Below are 12,938 nucleotides of genomic sequence, written 5' to 3'. Positions count from 1 at the left end.
TGGGAGGGAAAAAAATCACTCTCATTGAGAATCACTGACTGAGGCCCTGCAATTCCTTCCTGTAATTCAGTCTTTTTCAAGGGTTTTCTGTCTGAACTCACAGGAACCCTTATTTTGTTACATGGTAGTATACAAGCAGCGGAAAAAAAACAAACAACTATCAATAGTTGACTTTTTTCCTAAAAGGAGCCAGAAACAGCTCCTACTATCCAAATCTGTGACAATTCAAGCATCAAATTGAAATAATCACGGTAATGGATCATATCTGATTAAAAAAATAAGAGGCCATATGTCCACACAGATAATAATCAGAAGTTGTCCTTTATAGTGGAATGCCAACTAATAAATATAGAAGTGAAGGTGCAGTAAGAAAAATCACTATTTGCAACCATCATGATAATGACTGAAGCAGGTAAGAATCATCAATGGAAACTGAAGCTCATGTGAAAAGTTTTATGAGAAACTAGAGAGTCCTACATCTCAGTCTCTCACAAATAAGGGAGTAATTACAAAGGAGAAAAGAGTATCATTATAGTAAAGAAACCTGGAGTACATCAACTTAACCAAGTGCTCGAAGTTAGTATCATCAGTCATAAGATAAACCAAGATCATGTGCATTTCTATGGGATGCTCTGAAAAAACTTTTTAGTATCCCTGACAAAGACTCATAATCCAATCCAATGAGGAAACATGAGAAAACCCCAAATGAGGAATATATACCACATTAACTGTCCTGTAGTTGTCAGAACAAAAGCAATGTCGTGAAAGATAAAAGCAAAAGAACTGCTCCAAACTAATGGAGAATAAAGTCAAAAGACAACTAAAAGCTAGGTGTGATCCCAAATTAGATCCTGGAAAAGAAGAGGAAAAAACTGTAAAGGACATGACTGGGAAAATCTGCCTGTGGATAGTCACACTGTATTACTGTTCTTGCACTATATACTCTGCAGGTACTTAGTATTAAAAGGGCACAATGTCTGTGATTTACTCTCAAATAGTTTAAACTACACATACTTATTAATAATAATAAGCATTAAGATAAAGTTCTTTTGTCACTTTTCTCTTAGAATGTAACTTACTTTGTGTATCATTTCTCCTATTGTTATGTGATGATTTATTTGCTTCAGACAGACATTTTGAACTGTTCCGGGATCCTGGTCTTTCTTGACTCTCTGGTCTTACATCATCTAAGTGGAGTGGCACCCACTTGTGCTTGTTAGCTTGAAGAAAACAGAATAAAATCATTTAATGACAATGCGCAATTTTCACTAAAGCTTTGCAATTTTGAAAGGACTCTAAACATTAGTTAGATGAGACACTGTCCTTAACGGAATTATTTGTAGAGTACCAAAATAATTTTCTTCTTCTCACACAGCTCCTTAATAAACTTTTTTGAGCAAATAGTATTTCTGAAAATCAAGTGAAAAGCCAGTGATGGAGTATCATTGAAATTCTTTTGCTCTTAAGTGAAATGGTCACTCTTCCGTTTAATTTTGATGGATGAGCTACTCAAAAATAGTATGTGTACACACTACTCCTGTCTAACACTTGATTCTTAGTCTCTAGAATGGGGTATACATGATAAGACATTTTAACATTCATGTTTGAAAACTTGGCTAGCAATTCAAAACATTTTTGAATTGACTTATCCATCATTACTACTAATGAAAAGAGATTTCTCAAAATTAGGTTTAAGTGTAAAATTTGTCTAACTGCATTTGATAAATCTTTTCATAGCTACCACTCATTTTCATAACTTTTAAGAGATACAAGCAATCGATTTTTTTTTATTGACTAAAAGATAGTATAGATAGTATAATTAATTGTTATAGTGCAATTCTGAAGATTATCTATTCATGGATTCCAGTTAAGGTTTCAAAATGTTCAGTCTTCTGTCCAAATTATTTTTTTAACTAAAAGACTCACGAGCAAAGTAAACACTACTAAGGTAATTAAGGAAAGGGAATATTAGTGTGCAACTATAGTACTGATTTCCTACAAACCCTACAAAATATAAACAGATGAGGAAGAGAGAATATGAAAGACTCAAAAAACTCACGGTCTACACTATAAATTCTATCAAAAGAAGATTGGCTCATACAAGCCTTTCGTTTGAAGATAAATATGTGTGGTCTGAGGAGATTCAATTTATGACATGATCATATTACTCTATAAACACCTGGATTTTAATGCTGGCCGATCAGTTTTAATTGAAGCAATTAACAAGGACAAATTTTAGAGTAGAATGGCAGGTGTGTCATCTGTATAAATTCTAGACAGCCAAAAAGACTACTTATGTGTCTAAGAGGCATGAAAAAGGTAAGTGATAAAGCGTTCTAAGAAATGGGGAAGTTTTTTTTAATAACCACATGGTCATCATGTTTCCACCACATTTGATCAATTAGCCTTGGCTCATTGTACCAAGTGAGCCAAAAGCTTATCCTGTAGCTAAGGATTAGATATTCATTAAAAAAAATAAAATAAAAAATAAGTGCTCAACACATGGTAGATTGTTATTTTCATTACTAAAGAAGCTGGCTGGCAAAGACTGTATCATGTAACGTCCTCTTCCCATGCCATGTTGCCTCCGTGAATTAAAATGCTTCAAAGCCTTCCCATGGCACTCAAGATAAAATGCTAATTCCAAGTTTGGAGCCTACATAACATGGACCTTGCCCATCTCTCCAAAAACATCTCCTGCTACTTTCCCCAATGTTCACCTCACCTCAGCTACTAACCTTCTGACTGTTTAAAGAATTCTTCTGCCTAGAGGCCCCTGAAAACACTTTTTTCCTAGGCTGAGAACACTGATATGTTTTTATAAAGCAGTTAAATCGTAACCTGACTCTAGACACATGAAAAAGAATATGGAAAAGAATGTAGACAATGTTTTTTCTTCAAAGTGTAATTTAGTAAGAAAATGCTATGAGGAAGAAGTTGACAAAAATTATTTTGACTATTCTTAAAAAAATATTTTCTCAGAACTTCCTAAAATAAAGGGAGCAGTTCCAACGTAGATTTAAAAAACAAGTTATCATATAACTTTCCAATCATAAAACTACATCTCATTTCTGTAAGTGAAACTTCATTCCTTCTTACATAAAAAAGTCAAATGCAAAAAGGAAAGCCTAATAGTTCAGAAATGTTACAAAAACAAATAAGTTACCATTGCAGATAGTATCCTGAAGAAATTCAAAAATACTCATCGGTTACTACCTGCAATCAACTGTTTGAATACGATTCTTCATTACTACAACTTCCTTCCAAAGAATCAAATCAAGATGAAGTTAGAGATGAACTAACCTCTCTTTCGTTGAATATTTGACTGAGCCTCATCCTCACTGATATTTTCACCAGGACCATCTAATTTTGTTTCCCTGCTTTCTTTGCTCTCGCTGTTACATCTCTTTTCAACTTTGTCGTCTCTTTCTTTTTTATTTTGTGGCTTCTTATTTCCTTGGTTGATAATGCTCTGACACTGCAAAAAGTATTTCCGAATAAAATGATTGTTATTAACATATCCAAAAATCTGTGGTAGTATCTTACCTAAATATTGCAAAACAAATGACAACTTTAAAAAAATTAAATTAAAAAAAAAAAAAAACCAACTACTTTCAAAAGACACTGTTAAGAAAAAGTCAGTCACAGACTAGGAGAAAATATTTCCTAAGCATTTTGATAGAAAACTTGTATTTAAAGTATATAACTAATTCTCAAAATGCAGTAACAACAAAATCAATTTTTACAAGATATGCTACAGTTGAACATTTCATTAAAAAAAAATATACTGATAGCAAAAGTATATGAAAAGGTGCTAGACATCTTTAGTCAGAGTAATGCAAATTAAAACTACAATGTAATACCACCACACACCTACTAGAATGACTAAAATTAAAAGTGACCACAGAGAGTATTAGTGAGTACGTAGAATAACTAGAATTCTCATGCACTGCAAGTGGCAATGAAAAGTTTGGTAGTTTCTTAAAAAGCTAAACAAATAGTGATCATAAAATCTAGCCATTCTGCTCCTGGGTATTTACTCAAAAGAAAAGAAAGCATATATCCATACAAAATTTGGTATACAACTGTTTCTAACAGCCAAAAAGTAAGTAGAATCAACATAAATGTCCATCAATAGGTGAACAGACAAACAGCATCACATCCATACAAGAATCCTTACTCAGCAGTAAAGAATGAACTACAAAAACACATGATACAAATAAATCTCAAAATAACTAAGCTGAGTGAAAGCCAGAAAAACAGAGCAGACTATATGACTCCACTTATATAAAAATGTAGGAAAAACAAATTAACTGTGACAGAAAGTACATCAGTGGTCGTCCAGGATGATGAGAAAAATGTGACAGGGAGAATTACAAAAAAGTGTGAGAAAACTTTTGGAGTAATAGTTAAGTGTTATCTTGACTGTGGTGATGGTTTCATATGTTTACATAGGTCAAAACTTATCAAACTGTATACTTTATATATTTGCAGTTTATTATACATCATTTGTACACCAATTAAGTTGTTTAATATATATTATCTACAACTACACACCAATACTGCACAAAGTACAAATAGCAAAGTGTGCAGTGCCTAATAAAAACATGTGACCAGATAACCACATGCTACTCCTTTAAAAAGCCCCTTTTTAGAATATCTTAGAACCATCTTTTAAAGCTTCAATTAAAATTAAATTAAAAATCCATTCATTGAACACTTCTTAATGTGACACGTATGCATATACATATATATACACACACACACACACACATAATTAGCACTTCACATTGGAAAAATTATAAATCACAAAAACAGCAAAAATTCTGAAACATAAAATGGGCTTCAATTAGACACACTGAATTAAAAATTAATCTCTTTATTTGTAGACATTACATTCAACAGCATGGTATCCGCCCCTTACAAATGTAACTTTACCTAAGAATACAACCAGATGAAGACAGTGTGATGAATGAGATCGGGTTTCTGCAAAATGGATAAAACTATAAAAAAGGTAGCTGATGAATTTTTAGCACCTTTTGTTAATGTAATTCTCTAAATCTGAAGTAAAATAAATTCTGCATGTTGAAATGAGGATATTTTCCCTATAAATATAAAAAAGTCTTAAAACGATACTCACTCCAGTGTTCACTAATTCACTTGGTGTTGGCCAATTCGCCATATCGCTGAAATCACTAGCCTAAAAAGTAATAAATGAGTGTTATGTCCACGAATTAGAAATTTTAAATAGAAAAAATATTTTCTAAAAGTGAGAGCAATTTTAAGAATTGCCTACATTCAATTATATGCAGGCATTTGTAAAATTAGTTCAAAAGCTTCTCCAAATAACAGAACACTGAAATAATGCTTTGGTCTTATGATCCTACTTCTACCACTATTTAATGACACCGACTAAACTGATACAAACAGGGTAAGAGAGGCATATAGGGATTTGCATTAAAGCTACAATTCTCTAGCATATTAACTTTAAACTAACATCGATGATACAAACAGAAGAAAAATACACAATAATCTAAAAACAATGTTTTTCAAACTGAATATACAGTAGTGAAGAACTACTCCGTGTTAAGACAAACCTTGCTGGATTTCTTTGTCCTAAGTTTTCCTGCTTTTATAATTTGTGGGGAACCGGGCTCTAAAAAACAAACAAACATAGAATTGTTGTTACAGACACTTCACTCAACATATTTAACAAAATAACTATTAAAATGTCAACTTCAGTAAGTCATTGTAGTCATCGTTCCCAACAAAACCCAAAGTTCTGAGACTCGAATTCCTAACAAAAAATAGACTGTATTTCAAAAGTAGATTAAAATAGGTCTTCAGTGTTAAAATCAAGAAGTGGGAACTATTAGCAGTTTACTTACATCGACATATCAGTACTTTCACTAACAAAATACAACATGAAAAATTAGAAATACGATGTTTCAATACAATAAAGTTAGTAATGCAATTCCCAATGTAACACATTTTTCTATTCAATATACATTCATCATGGGGCATATAGAAAATAAATCAGAAAACTACAAACTATTTGTCTTTGAAAACAAACAAGTTTGGCAACTCTAAGTTGTATCTAGATTTAAACCATAAAAAAACAGGTCTCTGTAAAATTTCGTATAAGACTATCATAGAATCACCACTTGTCCCTATCTTGAATAAGTGTTTGACAATAAAATAACTATGTTACACGTGAGTATAGACAACTGATGCTCTATAGTGTTATGCTGAATGCAATTTTGACTAAATGATATGGTATCAGAAAATAAACCCATCGTAAATCAAAGAGTATGTGTACTTATTTATCAAAGGGGGCTGAAGGATAAAGATGTCACTCGGGGTGGGCATACAGGGATCTTGAATACTGTAGTAATTCCCAAAGCAGAACAGTGTAGTAATTCTATTTCTAAAGCAGAGTACACAGGTATTTGTTTTATTCTTCCTTATACTTTAGGACACATATATGTAGGTGCATACATATGTATAAATGTACATAAAAATAAAATATTTCATTAAGAAAAATTAGATATAGTAGTAAAAATATATGGACAAATAGGACAAAAATGGGGGCAGGAAAAGACCCCTAATTTAAAGAACCAATATTTGCCTAAACATTATCTAGAATTTGACTGAAGTATGTTCTATAAATACTATGTATGTTTTATGGAAGTTATACAGTATAAGACATTTGGGGGACTTTTCTCTCAACAAAATGCGCAACATGTCCCAAAATATTGCTAAGCCAAGTAAATTAAGTACCTGGTAGTTACAAAATACATCCTTATACAAATTACATGACATAATGAAAAGTAATAAGGGATAGGCCACACAAGTTTTATACAACTTTATTGCAAATTAATTAGACATAAATAATCACAAAATTAAGGTCAGAAATGAAAGGTAAAATTTATTCTGACCCTACAAAAGTAAACTTTTTAAAAAAACTTCAACACTAAATGACATAATTAAGTTATTAAGAAACTGGAGAAAAAAATACCTGAATGTGATAGAGTTAATAATCTTTCTATTGATTTAAAAATACGGCCCATACTCTATCTAGACATTGATTATTTCCTGTAGCTAAATGTAAAAAGTTGTAGGGGAAGAATTTCAAACTTAATTTCTTCACGTTTAAAAATAAAAGGAAACAAGATTTTGATTTCAGTCAAATCTTTTAGACTCAATTTTTTTAGATTTTTGTTTAAATTTTAATCTCTCAAATTTAATTCTTCAGCAAATATAATGAGAAAAATTTACATTAAATTCTGTGCTATCTATAATGCTGACTTTTTTTAATGGAGTATCTCTATATAGACATTGTAATTGGGATGTTTTTATATTTTATCCTTACTATAATTTAATCTCACTGCAGATTTGACAAACTATGTTGGCCAATGAGGTTGGATACTCTGGGATAGGGAATAGAGTGATTTCTTAACATTGGTTACTAAATGGCCCTTCGAGTTAATTTACTTTTCCAAGAGGAAGACTTTCCTGAAATATTTCTGTTCCAAAGTCCAGTTTCTCCCATGAAAACATTAAATTTCCTGATTAATGAGTTGAGGAAAAGAATCGAACTTGGAAAGCCAGCACTTTTTCTCCTTTTTCTTGGGAGCTAGCTATCCTCAAAAAACAAGCATTCTGGTCTGCTCCTTCATGCTGACAACTGCACAAGGGCAGGCATCCCAACAGAGGTGGAAGGGAGATCTGTAGTTATGCAATAATAACTACGCAAACACGTTTGTCTAATTCTAAGTTCAACATGACGAAGTCCTTTGCACTGCTCACCTAGACTACCTTATCAACCGTTTTTTTTTTTTTCAGTTAAAAATAAGCTTAAACAAAACAAAACAAAAACATGAGTAAAAAAAAAAACAGGTGATTCAAAAAAGAAATACAAATGGTCAAACATGAAATGGTACTCAATCGTACTAATAAAGAAATGTAAAACAAAACAACAAACTATTTTCACCTATCACGCTGACAAAAAAGAGAATGCCAAATGTTGGCCAGTCTCTAAAGAAAAGAACGTTTCTCTCATGCTGCTGGCAAGAGTGTGGAGTAGTATAATCTTTCAAGGATAACCTATCATTTAAAATGTATATACTTTTTAATAAGGCAATTTAATTTCTGGGAAATTACCTAGGAATCAAGACAAGGCACAAAGATGTCTGTATGAGATATTCACTGCAGGTTTTCTGATAACTGTATTTAAATAACTTCTACATTCATTAATATGGGAAAGTTATATTACAGTACATCTACACAGAATAATGTAAAACTTTTAGAAGACAAACCTGTATGTATTGACATGAAAAAAGTCCACCAGGTTTTAAACATAATTTTATACACACATATAAAAGCCAAGTAAAACAGGCCTGAGAATTCTTTTCGTTTTTCCATGATTTGACTAAAATGGAGGAAACTGCCCTGCATGTCATTAGAGAAACTTAAGATTGAAAAAGCAAGCCAATCTATAAAATTAAATTTAAAATTTTAATTATACATCTTTTCAGACGAAACCTAAGAAAAAAATTTAAACTACTCCAAGTATATATAAACATACATGAAGAAGTGTTTGATCTCCACCTCTCCTTTTTCCAAGCATCACTGGTGAGACATTATACAAGTAAAATTTTTTTGAATATTTCATTATCTTTAAAATATTGTTCATTAACCCTAAGAATCTATAAGGAAACAATTCTAAATAGATAAAGGAAACAACTCATTTTAAGAACTTGGATAATGAAAACAAAAACTGCAACATAAGGACAATTTTAACTACTTCAATTTTCATAACTATAATAATCTAACAAATACTCCGTGATGATAATTATGTTGTACACTCAAAACCAATGTTCTACATCAATTATACTTCCATAAAAAATAATTTTTAAAAACGTGACAATGTTAATGGGAAAAAAGGGATCAACCAACACTCTGAAAAATGGTATGCTCTAAACACATATACAAAACACTATATTTGGAAATAATAGCGTAGATCTAAAAGGATATTCAGTAAATTGGTAACGTGATTATCATCTTTTGAAGGGGACATCAAAAGTTCTGTTTTTAACAAGGAAAATGTATGCATCACCTATATAACTTTAAATGTTACTAGGGTAATAACAGCTGGGGAACAGGCACTGAGAGAAAGAGGGTCGAAAGGGTCAGAGAAGATTAAGAATGAAAAAGGATAGAAAAATCGAAAATTTTATATACCATGTTTCTGTGGGTAAAATGAAAATTATATTAGAAAGCTGATTTATAATATGCAAAATCTAACCATGGCTACAGGTGATTAACTAATAAATCCCATATTGTGATTTTAATGCAGGTATTCCAAAATAAATGCAACTACTTCGTTTATTTATTTCTTTACACCTACAGCATCTAGTAGTCCTAGGTGGTCTCTCATCCAAGTACTAACCAGGCCTGAACCTGCTTAGCTTCCGAGATTAGATGGGATCGGGCACATTCAGGGTGACATGGCAGTAGTAAATGCAACTCTTTTAAACAGGGTTAGGGCAGACTGAAGAACAATTCTCTCTGAACTGACTGAATTAAAGACTGCAGTGACACCATTTTAGGCCTCTTTGGTGGGCCAGGTATTGGTTGAAAAACAGCAATATACAAGCCAGAACTATCCTAAAAGTGGAAGAAAGTGTCTCACAAGGTCTAAAGAACCAAGAATGCATCACCTGCAGCTGCTAACAGAGAAAATTCATTACAAATCTTGAAACACTCCCCTAGATTTCCTATAATGTTTCTATCTCTAGTAATAAACTTTGTGGCAAAATTCTGTGGATGGAGTCCTTGTAACTCATTAAAGAGTGACAGTAAATCTAGGTTTGGCCAGAATACACATGGTTTAAATCTGTTATCCCAGCATAATTAATATCCTTTTTCCCTCAAGAATTTGCTAATCTGTAAGATAAATTATACAGGCCTCCTACTAATTATTGTACTAACTTAACACTCCCTAGTGTTAAGTTAGTTCACCTACTCTGGACTCTAAAAGACCTATGCTCCTATTTCATTGTTCTTGAAGTTGCAAATTTGCTTAGGAAAACAAGAAGCCAAGACACCCAGTTACAGATGGCACTCTGGTATTAAGAACTGGAAGAGATAAATACATTCACTTCATTCATTCACAAGGCCAGAAATCTTGCCAAAAGTCAACTAGCTAGTAGTTATTAACAATGCCTGCCCTAGAAGCCAGCCTCTCAGAACACTGTGTATTTCCACACCACAGCCTCTTATTTATATCACCAAAGTTATTCAATTTCAAGTAGAGGTTGTGGCAGAACAGCATAGCGTCGGTATAGGAGAGACTTCAAGTTACTATACAACTCCAAATTTGAAAAACAGTATTCCTGTGGGGACAGAATGGATTCCAAGAGGAGAACGAGTTGCCTACAGAGATACCTAACAGCAAAACTGAAATTCCCATGAATCACACCATACAGCAAGCAGTGGTTTAATCTTAATCTCTAACAAAGATTAAGATCCGCAGTGAAGATACCTGCAGTTACCTTAAACTGTTATATATTTTTCACAAGGTCATTTCCAATTAAAAGGTTTTACTTTAATAGCTTAAAAACCTGTCAAGCTGATTTTACAATCAACTAAGAACGAGTTCAGGTTTCTTTGTAGTTCACTGAGTATAATTTATATATAACTGTGTAAGTTTAGAAATAGGGAGGTGAGGCAGCCATTAAGACTCACTAGGACCTTCTTTCTCGTCCCTAAATTTTATGGAGATTTCACTTTAAGACTTTTGTTCACTTCAGTTAGTTAATAGTAGTAAACAGATCTTTGCAGCAAAAGAGAATGCTTTGTAATATTAAATTTAGAACAAAATTTTAAGTTTTTTTTTTCTGCAAGCGTCAAAATCCATTTAGAATGGATTTTGCACAGCAGAGTGAAAGAAGTATTAATTGACTTTAGTTTTTGCACACTTCTCTCACTCTACTGGAATTCCTCTGAAGAAATGTTATATACCTGCAATAACATAAAGCAGGTCTACAATAACCACTATATTTATACCATATCCTTTATCTCAACTGCTCTTCACAACCCCATAAACATGCTCAGATTTTCCCTGCCTCGCTGTTAACTTTTAAGAAAAAGTCAAGAATAGCAAGTAAACAGCTGTAATTGCTATACTAAAAGTTCAATTAATTTACAACAACTTAATTTAGAAAGCCAAAGTAGGAGATGTTGCTTTTCGTCTTGGTTGTATTTGCTATTTCCACTTAAACTCAAGAAGAAAAAAAAGTAGTTGTTACAACCAAAATAAAGCATCAAAGGCCACACATTACTGGCCAGCATTCGGAAGCAGTGACATAATCTCATCTCTAAAGAAAGGAGGGCTAACTGAACGTGAGAGGACGACCATTTATTTAATACGGAGCAATCCCGTCACGTCAACTACCCTACTTCGATTGCTTTCCACCACAATCACAACGCAAAAGCATTTTAGTATCAACTACAGCATACAGCCTCAACTTTAATCTGATTACTTCGTGACTGGAAAACACTGAAACTTTCAATTTGTCAATGACTTCACAATTAAAAAAAAAAAAATCACAACCGCGCTTCCGTGTACAAAGACACCCCCTTTTTGGAAAGTCCACGAAAGCTGTGCCACGGGGTGCATCGCGCCGGCGACCTCAAGTGAAGCTTTCCCAAGGCAGTGAACACGTGGGGGGCCAAACACAGCACGCCGGCGCCCGCGGGGCCACGGGCCACACTCCCCCAGCGGTCAAGGAGACGCCGAGGTCCCACCTCTTCCTGCCGCGCCCGTCCCAGATGCCCATGTATGTCAACGGGCAGAGTGAATGACACCTTGGAACAAAACACCTCCGACTGACAGGGAATGAGGCCTGCCCCTCCCCCGTGCCCACGCGCCGGGGGGTGCCCAGCACCCCGGAGCCACAGACCTGGTTCCAGTGGGGGCGGCGGCGGCCCCGACCCGGCGGGGGACAGGTGCTGAAGAGGCTTTTTGGTCCAGGGGTTCTCCTTAGGAGGCAGCGGCGGCTGCTGCGGCTTTTCCTCAGGGCCGGCCGCCGCCTCCTGCTCCGCGGCGTCCTCGGCCGGTGGGTCCCGCGGCGGCGGCGGCAGCGGCTCCCCGCCGACGGGGCCCCCCGGCCCGCGCGCCTTGTGCGCCAGGTGCAGAGCGAGAGGCCTCACGGGCACGGCCGCCTGGGGCACGCTGTGTCCCAGCACCGGCGCCGGCGACGGCTCCCCCCGCGCGCCCGCGCTGCTGGCGGCCGCGGCCCGGTCCTCCCTCGCCGCCTCCTTGCCCTCGCGCTCCGGCGGGGGCAGCGGCTCCGCCGGCCGGCTCGCCGCGGGCGACACCGCCTCCTTGTCAGCGGCCACGGCGGGCGGCTCCTCCCGAGAGTGAGCGGCGGGCGGCGGGGCGCGAGCGGACATCATCCCCTTGGCCCAGCCGCCCCAGCCGGGGGGCGCCCGGCGCCAGGGAGCCCGGCTGCCCGTCTCCCCGCCGGGGCACCGACGGGCTCCGGCCCGGGGCAGGGAGCCCGAGAGCCCGGCCGCCGTCGCCACCGCCGCCCGCGTCGGCCGAGGCCGTGCAGCGCCCGGCGTGCCGGCCCTGCCCGCGTCGAACGGAGCGCTAACCGCCCGCCAGCGCAGCGCGCCTCGGCCGCAGCCGCGAGCCGCGAGCCGCGAGCCCTCACCTGGCGCGGGCCGCGCGGGAGCAGCAGCGCGCCGGCCGGAGGCCCCCCAGCGGAGTCGCGGGGCGCGCGCCCGCACGGCCGGTAACGCTCGCGGGGCGTGCAGGGGGCGGCGCGCGGGGAGGCGGGGCGGGGCCTGCGCGAGCAGCGTGACGTGGCCGCTCACCGGCGTCTGTCCTCCCCGCCGCCGCCCGCGGGCCCGGGAGCGGCCCGGCCGGA

At 37.2% G+C, this 12,938-nt stretch overlaps 1 protein-coding gene across 10 annotated transcripts in view; it reads right to left on the bottom strand.

Moving 5' to 3' along the window:
• LARP1B (La ribonucleoprotein 1B) overlaps nt 1-12,782 on the bottom strand; it is a 78,856-nt gene extending 66,074 nt beyond the window's left edge. Inside the window, exons 1-5 of one of the 10 annotated variants that reach the window (XR_005656548.1) lie at nt 11,967-12,561; nt 5,598-5,656; nt 5,141-5,200; nt 3,304-3,478; nt 1,080-1,220 (exon numbers count right to left, since the gene is read on the bottom strand). Coding sequence is in view for 8 of the 10 variants with exons in the window: in XM_039879598.1 (XP_039735532.1) it covers nt 1,080-1,220; nt 3,304-3,478; nt 5,141-5,200; nt 5,598-5,656; nt 11,967-12,462 (931 nt within the window). In the remaining 2 variants the exon portion in view is untranslated. Of the gene's footprint in view, nt 1-1,079; nt 1,221-3,303; nt 3,479-5,140; nt 5,201-5,597; nt 5,657-11,966; nt 12,566-12,722 lie in introns of those variants that run through there. The other 9 variants (XR_005656549.1, XM_039879601.1, XM_039879606.1 and 6 more) reach the window with 9 other exon arrangements.
• Between the last annotated feature and the right edge of the window lie 156 nt (nt 12,783-12,938).

This window comes from Pteropus medius, unplaced genomic scaffold (genome assembly GCF_902729225.1).
Source record: "Pteropus medius unplaced genomic scaffold, Ma_sr-lr_union100, whole genome shotgun sequence".
In the NCBI taxonomy this organism is placed as follows: domain Eukaryota; kingdom Metazoa; phylum Chordata; class Mammalia; order Chiroptera; family Pteropodidae; genus Pteropus; species Pteropus medius.
The sequence above is the reverse complement of the archived record's forward strand: the minus strand, read 5'-3'. Positions and strand labels throughout refer to the sequence as shown.